This window comes from Cylas formicarius, unplaced genomic scaffold, assembly GCF_029955315.1.
Source record: "Cylas formicarius isolate icCylForm1 unplaced genomic scaffold, icCylForm1.1 PGA_scaffold_4__25_contigs__length_36172078, whole genome shotgun sequence".
NCBI classification, from domain to species: Eukaryota; Metazoa; Arthropoda; class Insecta; order Coleoptera; family Brentidae; genus Cylas; species Cylas formicarius.
Genome location: NW_026844334.1, coordinates 32,801,838 through 32,825,819, shown reverse-complemented (window position 1 = coordinate 32,825,819; position 23,982 = coordinate 32,801,838). Strand labels below are relative to the sequence as shown.

At 34.0% G+C, this 23,982-nt stretch overlaps 1 protein-coding gene across 1 annotated transcript in view; it reads left to right on the top strand.

The window, feature by feature from the left end:
- LOC132701463 (sodium/potassium-transporting ATPase subunit alpha-like) overlaps nt 1-23,982 on the top strand; it is an 87,671-nt gene that overhangs the window by 9,178 nt on the left and 54,511 nt on the right. The window contains exon 2 of the mRNA XM_060669399.1: nt 10,227-10,376. Within this exon, the coding sequence (XP_060525382.1) occupies nt 10,227-10,376 (150 nt within the window). The remainder of the gene's footprint in view (nt 1-10,226; nt 10,377-23,982) is intronic.

Here is a 23,982-nt window from a genome sequence, read left to right as displayed (position 1 = left end):
GAAGTGGTCGAGTCGGAAAAAGTGACTTAGCAATTTGTAATTGCTTTTCATCTGACAATTTAATGGTGGATATTTTATTTTGTTGGTAACAATCTTGTACCCTCTTCCCCATATGTCTTTGTCTACTTCCTCGATCACTTTCTTCCATGCAGTTTTTTTTGCCTCAGAAATTGCTCTTTTGAGTTGGGCTCTATCTGTTTTATATTTATCATGGCATAATCTCTTGACTGATTCATCGCTACGTTTGTTCGCTCGGACCATCTTTCTCTTACTTTCAATGCATTTTTTCCTCGCTTCTGCCACTTCTGCTGTCCACCAGTACACCGGTCTTCTTGCTCTGCTGCGTTTCCTTACAAAGGTCTTATCGCACGCATTTGTTGCTAAGTCCGTAAAATGCTCTGCTGATCTCAGATTGTTATGGTCATTTCTGAGTTGTCTGCCTACTTGAAGAGACAGATCGGTAAGCCTTTCTTTATTTATTACCCAGCGCTGTGCTGTATTGGGTTTCTGGAGCTCGGTCCAATTGCTTCCAGTGATTGTATACAGGATATGCTGATGGAGACTCAGGTTTTCTTCTTCAAGGACTTTCCAATTTATGACCTGTCTGGCTATCTTTTGGGTGCTAAATATTATGTCAATATATGACTCACTGCTTCCCCTGATAAAGGTTGGTACACTGCCTCTATTGTGTATAATGAGGTTTTCTTCAGCCAACCATTTTGATAGTAATTCCCCTCTCCTATCTTCTGGTTTAGGGCTCCACAGAAAGGATTTAGCGTTGAAGTCTCCTCCAATGACCATCTCTTTCTTTTGTTTTTTCATATCTTCGCTGAGGTTATGAGACACCACATGTTATAATCTATAGCTGCTACATATCACCAGATATGTAGCAGCTATAGATTATAACATGTGGTGTCTCCACCCATAGGAAACCAACCCCTGCACCATGTTGCAGGATCTTGATCTGGCCTTCTGGGACATAAATCGCTGCGTCCATATTTTGGTCGTGAATCCATTTCCCCACCTTTCAATTTCTTCCGGTTTGGCTCTGCTACCAGACAATATCCGCCCCATGTTCTTCGGCCATCTTATATAACATATCCACCGCCTTTGAGACTCTATCAACATTTCCTTGCATAATCTTGATGTCCTCGTGTTGGCCCTGGTAATGTTCCCTCCTACTCCTGTCTGTTGTCACTGGTTGTGTTAGATGTTGCATCATTTTTGTTAGTTTTGTCTTTTCTGCTTCAAAAGGTTGCCGTAGACAGGGCATTTTATGTTCCCTGTTCGGTGTCCCTTTCCTCCACAGTCATAGCATGTTGGCTCGTTTTTGCATCCTGCAGCTTTGTGTCCTTCATCTCCACATCTGTAAGACAATTTCGCATGATTTGGCCCTTTGCACGTTTTGATAGTATGCCCATGTTGAAGGCATTTGTAACATTGTAGGACTGGTATGCGCTCCTTAATACTACAAGAGCTCCATCCAATCTTGATCCTATCCGCTTTTCGTAGGATTTCTGAAACCTTTGGGTTCACTGCTACTGTTGCAGCCTGAGAGCCTCTAGAATATGGTCTCATAGACTTCACCTCTATATCCCCTTCAACTCCGTCGGTGTAGATCTGCAGTGCCACTTTTAGTTCCTCAGTGCTAGTTGCGGCGTCTATGCGTACACATGAAGTATCGTCTTCTGTTCTCTTGCAGTTCGAGCTTCAGCGTTTGATATTTTAGCTTCTATTTGCGTACGTAATAACTCGGTATTCGCCTTGTTGCTTTTCATGATTAATAGAACTTCACCATTTTTAGTCTCTTTTACTTGCTTTATATCTATATTTAGTTCCTTAGGGCTAATTTTGGTCTTCATTTCCCTCAGTAGCTCAGCATATGTTTTATTCCCTGCCTTAACAATTAGAACATCTGTGTCATTGTCTTGGTTAATTTTTTTTGTAGTGTTAATCGCATTCCTGTTGATTTCTTGTTTCGGCACGTGCAGGCTTATCCCTATCTTTGTGTCGATGAATGCCACTTCGAGCAGCTTTCTGACCATTTCAGTTTCATACCTGTCGGGTATTGGCATCCGTATTATTCGTTCCCAATTTGATTGCCGTCTCTCTAAGGCCTACCAGAATCTTGTACAATTCCTCATTGGACAGAGCCTGAATACAGTACGTTCGCTTGTTGCCATTCTAACAATTTTTACTGAGGTAGTGAGGTATGCTACTTCAGTAGTCTCTTTTGGATCTCCCAACAACGTGAGTTCGGGATATCTCTCCTTAAAAATCCTACTGATACCTTTAGTCATTTCAGGGACTTCGGAGTATATCGCCAGGTCACCTCCAGAACTTTTTGATAGGGGGTTTCCCACTTCGATTTTTACATTTTTGTATGCCGCCTCGGGCCAGGTCTTCTTTACTGCTCTCAAAAGATCATCTAAGGATTCTATTGCCCTCAGAGACTCCCTTATGAGTTCTGCTTCTTTCTCCTCTGTCAATACTTTCATGTATACAGTTTGCGTTTCTGTGTCTGCCATATTATGTTCATTGCTTGTTTGTGTTGCTGCCGAGTTCTTCTCTGTTTCACTCCTCTTACTACTTCCGCCTTTTCCCAGCCACATCTGTATTTCTCTGCCTTTTAACCTGCTAGCTATGCTGCTTAATCTTACTACCGAATCTTTGATCTCCTTTTTAGTATTTATATTTGTCTGGATGACACTCATCAACTTTGTAACCTGTACATCCATATCGATAAGTTTTTTGATTGCGAGTCCCTCCTTATTTTTTGTCTCTTCCTGTTTTGGCGAGGGTTCCTCTCTAGGCCTTTTGGCTGGATTTTCCGTGTTCTTGGTATTGGCCCGCGTTGGGGATCTTCCTATCAGACTTCTTTTTGCAAAAGGATCCTTCACACCGGACCAGCTATAGCTTCTCTCCCGTGCCATTAACCCAGTAGCATCAAAACTCCAGAGAGCCTGAGTTCCACCCTCGGAGTCGCGGTCGCATTCTGTCACACCAGACTGGACCGCTTTACAACCAACCTGGGCGCGCACTGGGGTTTCCGAGTCCCCCTGCACCGTAATCGAATTTATATTATGTTGTTCCGTCATGAATTTTATTCAAGGTTTTCCATGTCCATCGCCAGGTCATCATAAGGTTTTTTAATTTAGCGTGAAAAGAAAGACCCCTAGCCCTCGTTGCCTAATAGCGTCGGGGACGGAAAAAAACAAGAGTTGGTCAAGAGAGACCGATAGGAAAGGCAAAAGAGGAAGGGACCCCACCCAAGAATAGTAGAAGGAAGTGAAGCAAAGTGGGATCCAGCTAGGGCACCTCGGGATTGCCACACCCTTACTCACAAATTGTGAGCCCCTGAGGGAATTATTATTATTATTAATATTACTATTATTATTATTATTATTATTATTGTGGTAATAACGCCCTCCCATGGACTTGCTATTTTGGATTTATTTTGAAGTTGAATCCAGAATAAGACATACAGAACACCGTACGAGTGTCTACAGCAACTTTGCAAGGCCACTGAAATCTTAAAAAAAGAGGCTAATTTGCAACTGAGATTGAGAAAAATATAGGCGTTTCAATAATGTAAAAAAAACAAGCTCATAATTTAATATTCTTAAAAACGAATTATTTTTAATTAATTAATTAATCTATGGAAAACCATAATGTAAATAAGTAATTATTCATTACAATTCGAATTACAATTTCATTGTCATAATTTTTTTTAGAATAAAAAAAAATCTATATTATCTAAAATTAGCATTAGAAAAGAAAAACAAGTATTTTCGTAAAAGCAATATCGCCACATTTTTGTAATTATTGTAATGTATTATGTTTTGCATATCTCATTTCGCATAAAACTTCACACAAAGAATTCAAAATAATAAATTGGGTCTGGTTTTAATAGATTATCTATCTATTGAAAAATCGAAATTGTTTTTTCAAATAGCTGTATATAAATGGTCGATATATTTTTTAATAGTTTACCGAGGTCGCAGTCAATAACGGAACACTTCAGCACATGGTCGGTTATAATAAATGTTTACATTATACTTGATTGAAACCAAAAATTGACGCCCTGTTTTTGTAGCATAATTCTTTACGTCATCATACAAATCGGTTCTGTAAATCTTTTGAATTTTTCGTTATTTTAAACACTTAACTTCTGGTTTTTCCCAATAAAAATCTAAGCAGAACAAAGCTTTTTTTCCATTGAGCAAATAGTTGCATATATTTGTACAAAATAATTTTGAAGTTTTTTTAAGAATCCTTAAATCCTTATTTTCATAATGTTATATATTCCTTTTAATTATTTTATTTTTTATTATTTATTTTATTATTGCATTTTTATTAAAAATGAAGAAGAAAAAATAAATGACGAAAAGTACAGTACTGAAAAAATGACTTGCGCATTGCATTCCTATCTGTGGAACTCGTTTTAATTTTCAGTATAAAATACCTAAAATTAAGAAGACCATGACTAAAAGCTGATTCCCATATACATCTGCTTAGTAAATATCCTCAAATTAGCCAATCACAGAATATCTAGCTTTGCGCTTTCAAATTCCATTAAAAAAATCTTTTAACGAAATATTTTTTTATTTTTATTTTTTGTTTTATGCATGAATAGAAATTTGCCTTCTTTTTAACCCTCCATAACCATAACCTTAAAATAAATGGCCCTGATCCGACGCCGGTATCCATATTTTTTTCGCGATTTTCGACTGTTTTTTGGACCTTGCTATGAAACACGATAAGTGTCTAAAATTTGAAGCAATCGACTTCATATTTGGCACATACATGCAGTTTTACCCTGAGACGGAACCTATTGAAAATAGGGGGGCTGGGGGTCGGGAAGTACTTTAAAAAAATTAAAAAAGGTCTACAAAAAAGGCCATTTTTCAAAAACCGTTTACAAGACCGAAAAAATTCTTGAACCAGAAGACGCAAAAATATACAGGGTGCGCCGCAAATTCAAAAAAAAACTGAAAAATGGATCCCCCTATTATTGAAAATTGGCAATAATTTCAAATCTGTATTTTAGATGTCAGTTTGTTTTACATGACGATATAGGCCATATAGGCAGCTGAAACTTTTGTATTTACCGTTTTTAAGTTTTGTACAGGGTGTTCGCGATATTCCGTGCAATATTAAAAAACATAATAAGTACTCCAAATTTGCAGTTACCGACTTCAGACTTGGGAGAGAAGTTGAAGTCTGGACCCGCATTTAGACTCTTTAAATTGAGAACAATAAAATAACGCGAAGTATTTTTTTTTAATTTTGAATTTTTTTTGTGCTTATGTTGGACATTAGAAAAACAGCTTTTCCTCCAAAACCATTAATCTAATCGGAAAAATTTTACATCCGTAACACTTGGGAGACCCGGCGCTATAACTTTTGTTTCACGCATTTTTTCGATTATATACAAGGTGTTTTAGTTATGGTGAAAATCTAAATCACCTTGAAAATTGTTCTTTTAGAGAGCAAAATTATTAACCGTAAATCAAAATTCCTACGAACAATAGCTAATAAGTTTGAACAGTATTATAGGCCGTATCAAGGGCTACAATTTTTGTATTTACGGTTTTCGTCTATCACATACGCTGTTCGAGATATTTGAAATAATCCAAATGAAAATCACTATTTCTCACCCTCAATCTGGACGCGATGACGTCATTTAATATTACCACGTATTGCACGGATTCTGAATACAAGTAGTTTTTTGAAAACCATTTACTCCATTGGAAAAATTCGGATACCGGCAAACTAAGGAGATCCAGGGCTATATCCTCTATTTCGAACATTGTTGGAATTATATACAGGGTACGTCGTTTGTGGATGAATTATTGGCGAAATATGAAAAACTTTTAAGACGTGATAATTTGATAAGAACAGTATCGTAAACTGTGTCGAGAGAGAGTTTAAGGTTTCGTCTATAATACAGGGGTCCCAAGATATTTGAAAAAATATAATTTTAATTGCAGCTAGCAGTACAAATTTTAATATTTACCTAAGTGTCCCGTAACTTTGAAGTTCGACGAGATGTGAAGTACACTTTATATAGGGTGTATTCACAATCAATTCACAATACATAGATGCTGTGAGTGGAGTTTTCCATGTATGCGCATAAAATTAAAAGGGCATACAAAGTAAAACAATTTGTGGAAATCAAAATCAGCAAAATAAATATAATTTAAACGGTTTAAATATTCGAAGAAAACACACATTAAGATGCTCTCCAAATCAATAGATACGCACATTAAAAAAAAGCGCAAATTTATATTTTTAGTTTTTCTACTATTATCGACGGCTGTCTTAAATTTTTTTAATATATTTATAGTAGCAATTTTACGCGGACGCATATTATATAGCTTCGGTGCCAAATAACTACTTGATACTTGTCTTTGAACATGTGGTGACCTTCCCTATTCTCGTGGTTGTGCTCCACTAACTTTAATAAAAAAATGTTTAATACATAATAATATAAGATATTAAAGCTGTCACATGTCTAGTAGTCTGCTATTCTGAAACTAGAGTAATCGAAATGTTTTTGTAGTACCATTAGGTTGTTTAAGTGAAAGGTTTGAATCTTGCATTTGTCTAAAACGCGGCAAAGTACCTCTGAAATTTGTATCTGTCCAATTTGAGGTGATCCAGATAATTTACGGATTCAGCTTCTAAAATCTCTATGATTCGGCAATTTTTTGCTGTATGACGTAAATGGTAAGTATCGAGTTTTATCAAAATCTAAACTTTGCACCGAAACCACAACACAAACATCATGAAATCGCTGTCTCTGTGCATTCCTTCAAATTTTGCCAAGTATTTGCTTTATATTTATATTTATTTCTCTCAAATCTCGAACGTGTTTAATCTTCTGATGGTTGCTTGTGTCAAGGTCCAAGGAGTCTTATTATTGAATTGAGGTGATTTTTACTTGATGAAAATCCATTTAACAAAATAAATAAGAACTAAAATTTCAGATTCTCACGAAATTATATATGTTCCCATGACAAATGTTTGGATAACACCGTATCTTTATCAAACGTAATATTTACAAACTACCTGCTACTAATATAAAAACCTTAATGAGTGTTGTGAGAATTTAAGTTTAATAATGGAGAGGTATTTAAATCTAATTGATCTAGACTATTGTTTTTAAACGCTCTTTTATGTTCGTTAATTCGTTTCTTAAAGGATCTACCTGTTTGTCCAATATAAATTTTAGGACAAGATCCGCATTTCAACCTGTAGACACCTGATTTTTGAGATTTTGGACACTTCGTTTTATTGTTTTTTAAAAATTTTCCTATTATGTTGTTAGTTCTGAAAGATATTTTTAAAATATATTTTGACAAATGTTTTCAAAACATTTTCACTGGGTTTTACTATGTATGTAATTGTTTTATATTGTTCGTGTTCTGTATTAGGATTCGGATAAATAGAGTTTACTGTTGTCTGGATTTGTTTTTATATATAATTTTATCGATAATGTACGGATTGTAGCCGTTGCTCAGTGCAATTTGTTTAATGATATTAAGTTCTTTGTTGTAATTTCCTGTTCAGAGTGGCGTATTAAGAAGTTTGTGTATAAAAGAGTGAAATGCGGAAATGTGTGTATAAGGGTGATTTGAGCTGTTATGTATGACTGTGTCCATGTGTGAAGGTTTATGGTAAATGAAAAATCTAATTTGGCGTTTTCGTAATAGTTAAGTCTAAAAAATGAATAGAATTATCCTGTTCAATATCGATAGTGAATTTTATACGATTATGTAATGAGTTAATGTCATTTAAAAAAGAATTTAATTGTCTGTCCGTTTCAACAAAACAAGCAAAGACATCATCCACGTGTCTATACCACCATAGAAAACTTTTACTTAAGTAATGTTCTTGTATGATATTTTCCAAATTATTCATAAAAATCTCGGCTAACGTGTAAATCTGTCCATTAAATTTAAAATAATTTTGGTCTAAAGATACTATTAAGCAATCTAATAAATCTTGTTTCACCAATGGGTTAACCTGTCTCCAAGTAAGGGGGAAATCGACTAAATCTATCACATCCATATTAGGAATACTGGGAAATAAGTTTTGTACATCCAAAGACAATAGTGCTGGGTTAGAATATAATTGCGGCGATTGTGGATTTATAATTGTTAATAAATACTAAACAGTGTGGAGTTAGTAATTACTTTCTTGACTTGTCTTTGATATAACTCGGTAGGATCGTGTTTGATACATTGAAAAAGTTCTGGTTTAAGAAAATTGTTGGTTTTTGAAATATATTCTGGGAGATCGATATCTATGACTGTCTTCCCTTTATCTACACGTGTAAATATTATGTTATTTTCAGAAGCTTTGTTTTTGATAGTTTTTACTAGTGACAATTGAGAAATTTCTTGGTGTTTGTTGTTATCTATTAATTGAGAATTTATTGTATTCGTTAATACATGCTTGTTTAAATTAGAATCGTTAATGTCCTTAATTGCTAATTGATAGTCGATCCCTAAACAGTCTAATTCTCTATTAATGTTCGAGTGCTGTAAGTTAAAGTTGAAACCTTTTTCCAGAAATTCAAATTCACTTTTAGAAAATATTGTGTCTGTTAAGTTTATGAACCTGTTGTAAAATTGGTGGTCGGTATACTTTGTAATAACTGGCTTGCTAATAGATATTTTTGTACTAGAAATTATCAAATCTAAACCTGAGAAATCAGGTGTTTACAGGTTGAAATGCGGATCATGTCCTAAAATTTATATTGGACAAACAGGTAGATCCTTCAAGAAACGCATTAACGAACATAAAAGAGGGTTTAAAAACATTAGTCTAGATTCCAATTATGTTACACATTTAAACACGGAAAAACCCGTTTTTGACGACAATTTTGATGTTTTATACACAGCCAGAAAAAGTAGAACATTAAATTTATTGCTAGCCATGGAGATTAACAAAATGAGACATTCTAATGTATGGCTTGACCATCAATTACATTTAAATACCTCTTTGTTATTAAACTTAAATTCTCACAACATTAATTAAAGTTTAATTGTCATTTTTCGGTATACATAGTAGTGGGTAGTTTGTAAATATTACATTTGATAAAGATATGGTTAATATATATAAGTGAAAATCTGAACTTTTAGTTATTTACCCTTATTTTTGTTTGTAATGTAAGAAACCGAAGAGTGAAGCCCTTTTAATAAATACCGATCTGTTCTGTTCAATTGTGTGTGTGCCCCTATAAGTATATTTATTAACTTTTTGGTCGATCTGTTATGAGATGGCCATCTGGTACGGGTATTTGATAATTACCATATATTGGTTTTATTTAATTTAAACCATATTCGATGCTGACTTCTGTTACCACATTTATCAGTAGCTGTAATACTTCCAAGCTGGTGCCAATAATAATGGTATGATAAATGTACCTAATATTATTCAAAAGTTTTCCATCTATAAGTATTCCTGATTTTGATTTTCAAACGCTTTCTTAACTATTTATTTAGAGTATACAGAGTGTCCAAAACGATGTCTATCATGGGGACATTCGAAACCGTACATTTTGTGAATCACACAAAAGGATATATATTATTATTTTTAAATGTTTTGGTGAGGTAGACGCTGACACGATGGCGTTGAGAAAATGTCAAAATACTTTTATTGACATATTGGTACATGCCGTTTTTTCACATTGTTGTTGTGTTTTTTATTGTTGGTTCTTTTTTGCTATACGAAAGGAACGTCCTTTTTCATCTGAATAGAGTACGACATGCTACAATGTTTTATCTTATGCTATAGTAATGCCACTGAAGCTAGGCGCATTGAACTATCGAATTTAAAACATTTCCACAAGGTGGTAAATGAAAAAATTGTAGCTCTCAATTTTCAATTGCTGCTCATAACCACGACACGCCCCAAATCTCGTGCATCTTCTGGTTCAAGAATTTTTTCTGTAGGATATACGGTTTTTGAAAAAATGTATTCTTTTTTCAGTTTCGCGAAAGTAAAAAGGAGCTCTACGGTGTTTCCTAGCACGTAGTAGTAGCTAGTACATAAAAATTGACCGGTGAATCTTGCAATGAAATTATTATGATGCGGTCACTTGCAAAAACAAATTGTTGAAACCCAACTAATCAAAAACGTTTTTAAGGATATAATCTTTAGTGTTCGATCCCAAGAGCCAAACCGTGAATATTTAACTATCTTTATCTTTTTAGGTGACCTGTGCAGAAGGCTTCACACGGACCGGGAAAATGGTTTAACAACGGAACAAGCAACTTCTGTACTACAAAAGACGGGACCAAATGTTTTGACGCCTTCCCATAAAACCCCGGAATACATTAAGTTTATTAGAACATTAACACAAGGTGCGTATCTCTGTTCAATTTATGTTCTATATATGTTTAGAAAACTGGTTTAATCTTGGGTTATAGACATTTTACACTTGAGAAAGATTCTTGTATTGTAACCTACGTTAGGGAAGTGGTGAGCGGATATAAATATTCAGAATGACTGGACACATTTTGTCAAACTTAGAGCTTTTGAAAAGGGCTGCTATGAGTGGATTGATTCAGATTGCTTGTATCGCCCCTAAGCGGCGTTTTGTGACACCACAACAAATTTATTTTCAGTATGCATACCGTTATTAAATCCCAATATTTACAAATCTCCTGCGACGGTTGTTTATAAATCAAACTTGCTTTTTTTTACGTTTCATCAATCATACTGTTGCCTTCCTCAGGCCTTAACTGGAACTGGCTCGCATTGTACTGGGTATCTGCTTAACCACTGTTTAAGGAGGGTAGAGCTAAAAGAATGGTATGAACATTGTCTCGGATGACTGATTTCCATATTGATGAAAGGTCTTAAGTCGCTGCTAAGATTGGGTGCTTATAGATTTCTGTAGACTCTTATTGCATGCAAAAATTTTAGTTGTATCGGATAAGATGTGATGTTCGGCAACTCATGCATTTATTTGTCGTAGTCTTGAGATTCCTTCGTACTCTTTGAGCTTAGTTAATATTTTTCGTCCTGTCTCTCCAATGTATTAGGAACGGAACGGAATTTTATCTTTGTCTGATTTTGACGTTATATTTCTTAAGAACTTTTAATATGTGGCCAGGAATTTCTTGAAGGTAAGGAAGGCAACAATGGCAAGTGTGTGGTTGCTTTCGGACTCATTGTTTTTCGAAGTTTGTGGTGGAGTGTGTTTTCTGATGGAAAGCTTAATATCTTTAATGTGAAATTTAGAGATAAGAGCAGAGGTTTTACGCCTCTGTAGAAAAGAGAGTTGATAACGGGTGATTTTCGGACCGGATGGTGATGTGATGTGATAATGGATTAAGGTATTGGTCTGTGTGCGTCTGTTTTCTGTAAACAGAATGATCCACTGTTAGGTCTGATATTCTATTGATAAGCATATCTAAGAATATGATATTGTTATTAGTTTTTAATTCAATGGTAAAACGTATTTTAGGGTGTATATAGTTTAAATGGCTGAGAGAATCTTGGAGAGATCCTTCACCATAGGATCAAATAACAAAAGTATCATCTACGTAGCGTTTCCATAATTTCGATTGTATGGCTCTTTACGACGGTTGTTCATTGTTCATTATGTTGTTTGGTTCCAGATTCTCGGATTTTAATATATCTGAAATAATGTTGAAAGTTTCAGGAATAGGTAATTTATTAAAGAGGGATTTTAGCTGAAACTAACTAGATCCTAGTCCTAGTTACTAGAATATCGTTTCGATCTAATCTAATGGTTTCTAATTGTTCAATGATAAAAAGGAATTAAATATGAAATTATCAGTGATCCCTGTAAAAGGTTTTAATCTAGAAGCAAGATATTTTGATACAGAATGTGTTGGAAAAACCAGTGGTGCTGAAAATAAGTCGAAGGGGTAATCCTCGTTTGTGAATCCGTAGAATCATGAGAGGTGACAGACTTTTTCATGGATTCGTATAGAAAAAAGCCTTAATAATGTAGGATATTTTTTTGACGATTTTGCATTATCTGATTTTAGAATTACTATGTCAGGATTTTAGGGATTTCAAGGGTTTCAAGTCGAATGTCATTAGCTCTTTGAGATGGCATTTGTTTAGGATAAACTGGACATTCGAAACATTTTCCTTTCTTGGGATAAAAGATGGGGCAATGACAAAGGTAAAATCTTTTGCAAGAACTGATTTTTTCGTCTGTTGGCTGTTGGGGAGTTGATACATTTACCAGAATGTTTGGTAGTTGAGAAGATTTGAGAGGTGTTGATGTTAGTTTTTCAACTTTTTGACTGTGAATTCAGTTCAGGACAAGAATAAATCAATTTCAAGATGTAGAGACAGAAGAGTCTTAATGATTTGTTCTATTTCCTTACGGGTATGATAAATTCTTTCTCGAAATAAAGCAATACTAGATTTACGAAGAATTATATAAGCAGATGAGATTTTGAGATGCTGGTATATTTTAACAAAATTGAGGATAACGTTATGGTCTCTACAAAGCAACAACAAAGCCAGTGTACAGAGTAATCTTACTAGTTTGAGTCGGTGATCTTTTTTTTAATTTTATGCTTTTACGCTTCATGTTCTCTCCACAAAGGCATGTTCATTTTTCAAACAAGTTTTGAGACCATTACATTATCCCGAATTTTCTTAAAATGTCATGGTCAACACCTCATCTACTTACAAAATTCTTTTCTATATTTAGTTTTGCTTTACTTCGAGAAAGAAGTCATCAAATGCGTAAAGAAATATAACAAATTGATAAGACTTAATTTAAAACTTTGAGAAACTCACGTTAACACTAGTGAAGTCATCAAACTCTTTTTAACTATCAAACACTGTGGTGAATGTATCATCTCACCATTTTATGAGATGGAAAATCAGTTCTTGAAACTTCGTCCTTGCCCCACGCAATATCCCAAAAGAGGATATCATTTCAAATGTCTAGCCAGCAAGTGTAATTTATTAACAACCTATCTAGCAGTCTGTGGAATTGTCTTACGATTTGTTTGTAGAAAAAAGTATCTTATTTTTTCGAATAACATACATATTGTCAATATATCCCAAAATACTTATCTCGTAGTGGTTTTATTAAATTATCTACCTTTTAGGAAGACGTGGTAATCCAATAAATGCAGACCGCAAATGCAAAGGCGGTATAAATTTATAGACTTCATTGACATGAGTAAGATAAGAAAATAACATTCAAAGCTTTGGATTTCCTCCAAGGTGATCTCAACGAAACCTTCACTTATATAATCAACGCGTAGCCACTTTTGAGAATATTTAAAATTAGTCTCGGTTATTAATACTAATAGCTTTCGTATTCGCCTGACGTTTAACAGACGCATGCCGTTTACTATTACATTAAATGTCAAGAATAGTAAATGCTCATTGGTAACTTATGATCAAACCTTATCTGTAAATTAAAAAATCTTACTCATAAGGTATTACGAATCTTGCCAAAGAAATTACTTATTTGATGAGAGAATCCTGAATTTCTGTACAGGGTGAGTCAACGATAGAGTCATTCTCTCATTGCTTTCAAAAGTTATAAGAAAACAATAATCGCAAAACTTGTAAAGATTACGAGGATGCACAATTTAAAATTATTATAAAATATACAGGGTGGCTCAAAAGGTGTGACGAATGAAATATTGTTTTATTTGCAATTTTTTAACTTTTTTTTATTAATATTTTAATTTTTCTAAAAAATTCTTGTTTTGCGAATTGTAAAAAAATATGATAGCGCCAGGTAGGTCACTCATATTTGATATTAGCGTTATTCGCACCCGGTGTGCAAAATAAACGAATACATTTGTATCATTTTAAATTAAATTATTAATTATATAATAATAATAATAATAAAAAAGTTCTTTATTTGAATTATATACAATATATCAATAATAACCTAATATTTAGACAAAAAGGCGAGATTCAGTCTACTAAAGATTAGTATACTGTTCTATCTAACCCGATAAAAGAGAGAAAAAAAAGTACGTGAATTTCCATTTTATAAGTTGTAACTTAAACCAAAAAAAAATGGTTGGTGTTCCCGCTAAAATGAAACACAAAGGAAAAATAATTAAAGCAATATTTCATTACATGCAGCGCGCACAGTTACCTCGAAATTTCCTTAATTTGCTGAAAAAGGTTAGTTTTGAAGCGATTTAGGCTGCTTAAATTTTTGATTTTATTTGGCAAATTATTTAAACATGAGACAATATTATATGAAAAGGAGCGTTTAAAAATTTCAGTTGCATGCATTGGCAGAGTAAGCGTTTCCTTAAATCGTATATTAAGGTTATGTACGTCACTGCGATAGCTTATTTTATTGAAAAGGTATGGAGGAGACTTTCTATTTAGTATTTTTCAATATGGAACGGCAGAATGAATAAATATTCTATTTTTCATATTTAGCCAATTAACTCTTTGTAGTGTGTGACTAATTCTGTCGAACTTTCGGATCCCAAAAATCAACCTGAGACATGAGTTTTGAAGCTTTTTAATTCGGCCTTTATCAAAATAGTTTAAACAAGGGCCCCACACCGCATCCCCGTAACTTAGTTGAGACAAAACTAGAGACTCACACAGCCTTGTTCTATGTCTTCTGCTTAACGATTCACGATTTTGATATATAAATTTCAACATTAAATATGCCCGTTGTAAACATTTAGACATATGCTCTGAAAATCTCAAATCCTTGTCCATTATCATTCCTAAGTTTCCCACCGAATCACAAAACTTAATTTTTTTATTATTAATCTCCACAGCATGGCAACACAATAAAAATCTCTCTCTGTCACCCTTTCGGCCAAAGATGATTACTGCGGATTTGCTAGCATTTAATTGTAAACAGTGCTTAGTGGACATCTCATAAACTATGTTCAAGTCATAGTTTAGGGCTGCAACGGCTTGCTTAGCTTCACCGGGAAAAAAGTAAAGGTACATTTGTGCATCGTCTGCATAATAATGATAGCAACTTGACAACAGAAATTTTGTAATACGAGAGCCATATACAATAAAGAAAGGCGGTCCTAAAATAGGTCGCCGAGGTATACCTTTATTAACATTTAAGAATGAAGAAGTTACACCATTATTATTTTTTCTGAAGGGTGATACAAAAATCTACAACTTTTATTAAGTGGGTCATACTTTGCGATTTATTTTAACTTTTCCGATATTTACCCTTATTTCTGTCTAAGACTATTGCTATAGCTGTCAATTTTTTTCCTGAAAACTCAGTAAATAAATTCATAGAATTTATTGTATATTAAAAAAAACTAGTTATGGATTTTCGTAAAGCTAAAAAAATACTTCATTAGCAGTAAGACTTTACTAAGTACCCTAGTAGGCATAGAGTAAATCGAGGAGAGATGGACCAATAGGAGAGACAGACCACCCGCGATTTTTCGCATTCCGTGGCAACTATGCTTGCTTCGACGGCGCGGAATCATGAAAAAGGGTTAGTTGATGATTGGTAGTACCAGTGTTTATGAGTTTGTGCAGTTTTTTCAAAATAATCGGAAAATTTCTTGATGAATAATTACCGAAATTTTTTATAGTGTTTCTCGTTAAACAATTAATCTACTTGAAGTCAGTTTTGGGTATAAGTTTAGGCATGGTATAGGCAGATATGTATTCTGGGATGCACCTAACCTTAAACGCGTAGCGTTCACGCGTTTAACTGCTGGGGCACTTACTAGTGCATCAATCCTCCGCTTCTAGGAAAGACGGACCAGCGGGCTATGGGAGACAAAATAATGCCTAATCGGTACACCCGCAAGCGCAATGTGGATAAGAGGGGCTCTTGGTCTGCAGACGACTTATCTTCTGCCATTAATGCAGTAGTGTTTGGTGAGATGGGTGTGAACGAAGCAGCAAACTCATTCGGTATTCCAAAAACAACTTTTAAACGCTAGCAACCTAAATAAAACCCACTGTTTGGGCCCTGGGAGCGTGTGTGGTAGAGAACTAGAAGCGAAACTCGCTGTCCATATCAATACATTACAAAAAAGACGCTTTTGCACCGACTAGAGAGGAAGTACGCAACTTAATCGCGAAGATGGTGAGATAAATGAACTCTTGGTTGTCAAAAATTTTGTAGGAAATTATTGTTGGAATTTTTAGGTAAAGCTGGTTACGTATGGCTGCATTCTTTTTTAAGGCGGAATTCAGACATTAGAGTTCGCAAAGCTGAAAATATTTTCATAGATCAAGCGCTGGGTATGTCTAAAGATATTGTAGGCAAATATTTCAAGGAACTTGATAATGTACTCTCTGAGAAAAGTCTGTTTGACAAGCCTGCCAACATTTATAATACAGCCGAGACAGGTAATAGCTATACATCCGAGCTGGGCTGGTGCTGGCAGAAAGAGGATCTAAAAGTGTACCTTCAATTAGCCCTAGCGAAAAAATTACTATAGTTGCTTGCTGTAACGCAGAAGGGGTTTATTTGCCTCCTTACTGCGTGTATAAGGAAAAAAATTCTGAAGCGGAATGGTCTGATGGAATGCCACCCGGCTCACGTGTACGTATGTCAGAAAAGTCAGCATATGTGACGTCAGACATTTTCTTGGATTGGCTACAAAAGCACTTCTACCCGAGAAAAGCACCTGGAAAGGTTTTACTTATTGTAGACGGACACACTTCTCGCACGACTAACTTCGAGACATTCCAAATCGCAGAGAACAATGACAATGATTATTTTATTTTGATTGCCCAATCACACTACGAATTATTTGCAACCGCTCGACCGGGCCTTCTTCAAGAGCCTTAAAGGGCATTATTACGATTGCAAATCGGTTGCAGTTCGGCAAATTTTTAGGGGAGTCCTTGGGCAAATCGGCTACAGTAACTAATGCAGGAATTTGGCCTTACAATCCGGATGAAATACCTGATCATGCTTTTTTAACGCATACACCAGATGAGGCTACGGTACATCCAAGAAACGAATTTGAGGAACAAGGTGGCATCTCAGAAGAATCCCCAGAAACTTCTTCGCCCAAAATGTATCCCCAAACCCCTCCTGGGGAAAGTTATTCTTCCCAAGCAGGCCCTTCCAAAATGCAGTTAGAAAGTGAGGTTTCCAAAGAACCTCCTAAAGGAAAACTAACACCTGGAAAACTACTTCAGCAGCTCCTAAAATAACATCAATGATGAAGAAGGCTCAAACTAGCCTAGTGGGGGAACTTAACTTCCCCAACTCACAGGACTCGTATTCGCCAGAAAAAGGAAAGGCAAAAACAAACACCACAGCCATCCAAGCAGAACAAAGAAAAACCTTCCAATTAGAAAGCATCAAAATCTACAGAAAAGATGTTTCCAAAAATACGCAAGCTCGAGTCTACCTCTTCAGAATCTGATGAAGATGTAACCTCGGATGATTCGTCTAGTGGGAAAGAAACCTTTGATGACCTCGAAAATCAATGCGTTGGGTGTTTCGAAGATTATCGCTTTACAGAGAAAAAGGAGCACTGGTTCAAATGCGTTCTCTGGTCTAGATGGTTACAAGAAGGCTGCACATCCTACACCAACACATGCCAACTATGTGGTGTCGCCGCAAATATGAAAAAGGGAAAAATGAATTATATTAGTTTACGGTCCATCTCTCCTATAGTCGGTGGTTCATCTGTCCTACGCGTTCTAGGAGAGATGGGCCAATTTAAATTTTTATTATTTTATTTTTTATAATTATTGATTTTGTTAGATTAGCCCTTAAATGCGCCAAATGAATAACCATAGCTTGTGTTTATGTTATACTTTTTTTCAGAGCCTAATTCGAATAAATAAAAAACTTTTTGAAAGTTTTTCAAAAGGTGGTCCATCTTTCCTCGATTTACCCTATATCGTCTAGTGTTTAATGGTATTTTATTTCAAGTTAAAGTAGCTGTCAAGTAGCTAGCTTATATGATGCATTACGACCGCACCATTAGAAAGAATAAATATCATCTCGTCTCTACTATACCAAGGATTTTTAGACCGCGATTTTGAACAAAGAGTAAATTTCTGTACCCTTATAAATGAAGCAATATAGGCCGATACAAATTTTTGTCTAAAATGATGTTTCCTAAATAATACTTTTCACAGTGATGGCAGTTAATCAACAAAACATGCATTATTATTACAACAATTAACCATTCTGGGTGCGGGTAGTGTAAAACCAAAACTATTGGTCACTTCATGTGTTGTGTGGAATAAAACACTTTAAAGTTATTGAGCCATACATTTTTCGCCAATCACTTAATGGGTCTATATATTCAAACTTTTTGCAAAATGATTTACCTCGACTTCTTCAAGAAGTTGATCCAACAAATGTGGTTTTAAGATGGAGATGGTACTCCTCCGCATTACTATCGAGAAATTCAAGATTTAGAGAATCATTTCTCACAGAAAAGTATCGGTAATTGGATGGCCCCCTCGGTCATGTAAAAACCACTGGATTTCTTTTTGTGGGGATATGTTAAAGATCGTATTTATGTGAACCCCGTAGAACACCAGAAGATATGGAAATGGGATTCAGGACGTGCGCAGGAGAACAACACCGTTTATACTAAGCAACGTTCAAGAAAATGTACTAAAACATTTAGAAGGGCATATTTTTGAACAAATATGGCGCCTTAAAAATGATAATAATAATGAAATAAAATGAGTTAAAATTTATGGCAATGGGTATTTAATATTATTTACTTTTTCTATGAATTGCTAAAAATTGCTGTCTGTTGCTTGATCTACGGCTCCTACAAAGTACCTTTGCCTATTCATTTCTAACTGTTAGCTAATAGTTTTGTCATGGTCAACTAATATTATAGCTATAGAACTGTAAGAAGGGTAATTATTGGAAAAGTTAAAATAAATCGCGACGTATCTTTCAAAATAAATAAATAAATAAAAAGTAATATTATATATTTTCGAATAAAGCTAATATCAAATATTACCTTCAAAAGTAATTTCGCTATCGTAATTTTTGTCCAAGTGAGAAAAGTAATATTTTTTTAGAAAATTTTAAATATTTAAAAAACTATTGGGTTCCGGTATGAATTATTATTAATAAAAAGCTTGAAAAATTTCAAAACGAACATTAAAAAAAATTGTATCTTTTATTTTTCACGCTTGAAGCGGTGTCGTATACCTTTTAAAATAATTTTAAATTGTATTAAATTTTACTCTACCGTTGACTCACCCTGTACTGGGTTTGCATTTATATTTTGGCACCCATTTACAGAGTTTAGTATAGGGGATAGGCAAAAACATTTTTATAAAAGCAGTAAATACAAACAGGCGCCGCAAATGGATAAAAAATTAATAACTTCTCCTTTTTAAACATATCACTCTGTATATTTGTCCTCAGGATGAAGGTCATTTTTAACCGACTTTCAAAAATATGTAGTTTTTCGGTATTTGAAATATCTCGAGTTTATTATTTATAAGTATTTAGTAATCAACATGAACATTGCATTGGAAAAAAAGGTTTAAGTATATTTTTTTAGTCCAATTCAAACTCAAAATAAAAATGTAACTCAAAATAATAATTAATTTACAAATTTTCAACATAATCTCCATCGTTTGCTCTGAACCGGTTTTTTTCTTTTCTTACTTTTTATGTAAAATTATTTCGTGTTTAATATTCGTCTAAAAATATTTATATTTACTGGACTATCGTAATATAAAAATTTGTTTAAATCAAGACTATTCGTTGTTCATCTAAGATTTGGTACGCTGGAGGTTTTCTACTTCCTTTTGAAGTAAGTGCAAGTACCTATAACCCCTTAAAGTCTTTTCGAAATTATTGGTCCAATAACTTTAAAAATTAAGGGACCTACGACCTAATCATGCTTATTTTCCCCCTTGAATATCCGTGCAGAAGTTAAGCTCGATTCATCATTTTGAAGGTTTCCAATTATTTGTTCAAAATGTTTGGTATTGGCAAAAATTTGTATTGGTGGAAATGGTATTTTTTAATTATTTAATATGTTATCATGAATATGATTTCTTCATATTTGCAGCCTCTGTAATTGAATGGAATTAAATTGAATAGAACCAAATTTTGTTGACTATGTTTGTACAGCTACATTACAGCAAGTCAAAGAAAAGAATATAAATAGCAAAGAAAAATGCACAACAAAGACCGCAGGCAGTAAAAACTATCACAATAAAAGTATTTATATTAAAATTACTACCTTTGTTACATATTAAAATCTAATCTTAAATATTTTTCCGGGTTGTAAAAACAATGAGAGAGAAAATATTTTTAATATATTTTTTAAACTATTTAAAAATATTTTTTTCATTTTATCAGAACGGAAGGAAGTTGTAACTCTTCATGGCCGGATAGTTCTTCGTACATTTGGTTAATTTAAATTCAGAAATTTCAAGGTTACTTTTAAACTAAAATTTACATTGAAAATAAAGCTGCATGTTTGTAAGACGCTCCTAATGTAAAATCACATGACCAATATTCATTATCGTGTTTCATGGAACGTCAAAAATCAATTTTAAAACAATCTAAAAAATATAATCGAGCAATTCCACGTAGTCATGAAATTATCATTGGCAGAGACTTAATGACCGGGTCACAAAACAAAAAACCGTCTAGTAGTAGGATGACGCGGCGAAGAAACTATTAACGATAAGAGATATTGTTAAGTCTGTAACCAGTTCGATCTAAAAATAGTCAACACTATTTTCACATACAAAGACATGCATACATAAATATCCCCTCAGAGGGGCCGAATGTCGATCAGACCACCGCTTAGTGGATTCAAAAATATATCCCAAATATCACAAGGACGTCCGCAAAACGTCCTCGGGATATCTGACGTTAGATATCGTATATACTAGGGATGTACTGTTTCAGCTAAGGGAAATCCTTAAGACGTCCACAACATATCAGATACGTATGTCCGTCGGATGTTTGTTAGGACATAATACGGATATGGAGTTATCTAGTTGAGACGTCGTTAGTATACCCAACTGTGAAGATATAGGATCTTATATAAGATATACCAGTGGACTTTACTTAATTATTATAGGTTATTTCCAAACGAACGGAAACGTAATGTCCAGTAGTCCAATTGGTTTTACGACTACAAAAATTCTATCTCAGTATTTGGTACTCGCCTGTGATGGAATTAACCTAATGCGTATGGTTGGTGAAGTCATCACTGGAATAGCAGGCGATATTTGAAATGCAGAAGTTTTTTTCAATTAATATTTAATCTGTAATTTTGCTATTGACGGTAAAAGTGAAGGAATGCCGATTGATACCATTAATAAAACACATTTTATACACATCTCAATTTTTATATTATAGATATGAAAAAAATGTAGGTATGTAATATAGCAAAAATATAGAACAACCTAACCTAAAGTATCTTAAAAATAGAATAAGATATTATATCTTGAACTAAACTCTAAAAGAATAACTAATATTTGACAGGTTTTCTGTCATTCCTTGATGAAAGTAGCTCTTTTCAGCCAAGCAGCTATTGAATTCTCACATTATTTTGATGTTTCTGATGTGTTTGACTTCTTGTCCGCGTCTGAAAATATCTTAGTTTTGAGAAAGACAAGTTTTATGTATGTGTACTTTATAACAAAAAAATAAAAGGAATGAGATTGGTTTCTTATATGTTTAAAAAACAGATTTAAAAAATCCCTACATCCGCCTGTTAAGAAAAGGCTTGATTTGACGCTGATAGCACTCTCATAAAAGTGATCTTAGATGCTAGTCTCCACGATGATGTAGGTATACATTTATGTATTTCATTTCATTAAATACAAACCTCATTAAACTCTCTGGAAAGATCTGTTTCATGGGTGTAGGTACGCGCAAAAAAAACTAGATCAAATATGACAAAAACTAAGAGTAAACTGAGCGAGTTGCAGCAGAATATGAACATATAAAAATAAAAACGTGTATCTGAGAAGCTGCACAGGAATGCAGAAAAATGACAAACCTATGTAGTGGAATCAAGCTATGGAACAACAAATTAAAGAAAAGAAAGAACTCTACTAAAAAAAGATACAAAAAAAAGAATTAATTTTGGGAAAAAGTAAGACCACATAGAACATCCATTAAACAAGGAGCAAGCATTACAAGTAAGGGCTGGGTATATCATTTTAAAGAACTAATGGACGAAAGACGTGTCGAATTTCTAGATGAACATCAAATCTATTATTCTACACATATAGAACTACCCGTAGAAACTGCAGTAAATGCAGTGAAAGTCAAGAAGTTCAAAAATTAAAAAAAAAACAGAAAACTTACTAGAATGCTGCCGTTTTTATTTGAAAGATGGTGAAGAACCACCACCCAAATAGAGAACTTCCTACATTTCGGTTATCCATAAAAAAAAGGCTTATAACATGATCCCAAAAATTAGAGGGGCATAGTAGTTATTCCAACAATATTAAGAATATATTCCCGCACTCTTGAAAATCTAATAGAAGCAAATATTAAAGATAAACAGCCAATGGAAAACCTTTTTAATCTGAAAATAGCTCTTGAAAAGCGAACTCAGAGAAACAGAGATACTCATATAGCGTTAGTAGATCTAGAAAAAGCGTATGGTAGCGTCCTTGTAATCAAATCATTCAAAGTAATGGAGAACCTTACTATTAGATCAATATTAATCAGGGCAATCCGACAACATTATAAGGAAAATTATGCTGCAGTCAAGATATATCATTAAGCAAATTTTTCGAAACAACAAAAGGTCTTAAACAAGCCTATCTCCTGCTCTATTTAAAATATATTTAGACCAGTCCCTTAAATGTTGGACACCGAAATGTAAAAATTTGGGTTTTCGTGTGGGAGATGAAATTCTTTACACTCTATATTTTGCAGACGATCAATTAGTGATTGCAGAATATAAACGGGCTCGCCTTAAAATGAATTGGAGTAAGTGTGTGTGCTTAACCGTGGGCAGTGAGGAAAGTAACAACTTAATAGTTGATAATGGTGCAATAAAAGTCTTGGACAGAGCTAAATTTTGGGAGATTGGGAGGAAATAGTAAAGATTTAATCCAACAACTAATAGGCAAGGAAATTAGGCAGGAACCATCAGACGAGAAACCAAACTTAGTACTTACAATGCAATGTAGAAAGCAGTTTGCCATATGGGCCAGAAGAATGGGATGTGAGTTAAACAAATAGATGAAAATTGCCAGCCACAGAAAAAGATTTCGAGCGGATAAGAATATCCGCACATATCACATATAGCATGAACATAGAGACCGACAATGTTGCTGATATAGCAGAGATGGCCAAGAAAAATAATGGAATGGATATCTCCAGAGAAACGCAAGAGAGAGAGAGATCAAGGAGAACACTGTGTTTTCGGAGCGCGAGCATTGAAGATGCCAAGTGAGATTTTGGCGAAACGTCTGCAGGATTCCAGTCGGATGCAGGATTTGCAGAATTCCAGTCGGATGCAGGATTCCAGTCGGAGTTCAACGAGCGAACGGATGATATCCCGGAGTATAGTGTCATCACATTTTTCCATCCGTGAATCAATACGTGAGAATATATATATATATATATATATATATATATATATATATATATATATATATATATATATATATATATATATATATATATATATATATATATATATATATATATATATATATATATATATATATATATATATATATATATATATATATATATATATATATATATATATATATATATATATATATACATAAACAATGTATTTTTCGTAGGCAATAATGAAGTTGATCATTCTACTATTGAATAATAAATTCGAGTAATTTCAAAACCGGCTAAACCAAGTACCGACAAACTATATATTTTTGAAATTGTAATTGAAAAGTAAAGTTGTAAATTTTTTATACATTTCCGGCGCTCATTTGTTTTTATTTATAAGTTCAGAAGATCATAGAGAAAAAATCATACAATTTTTGTACAAAAAGTTTTTGCCTATCACATTTAACAAACTTTGC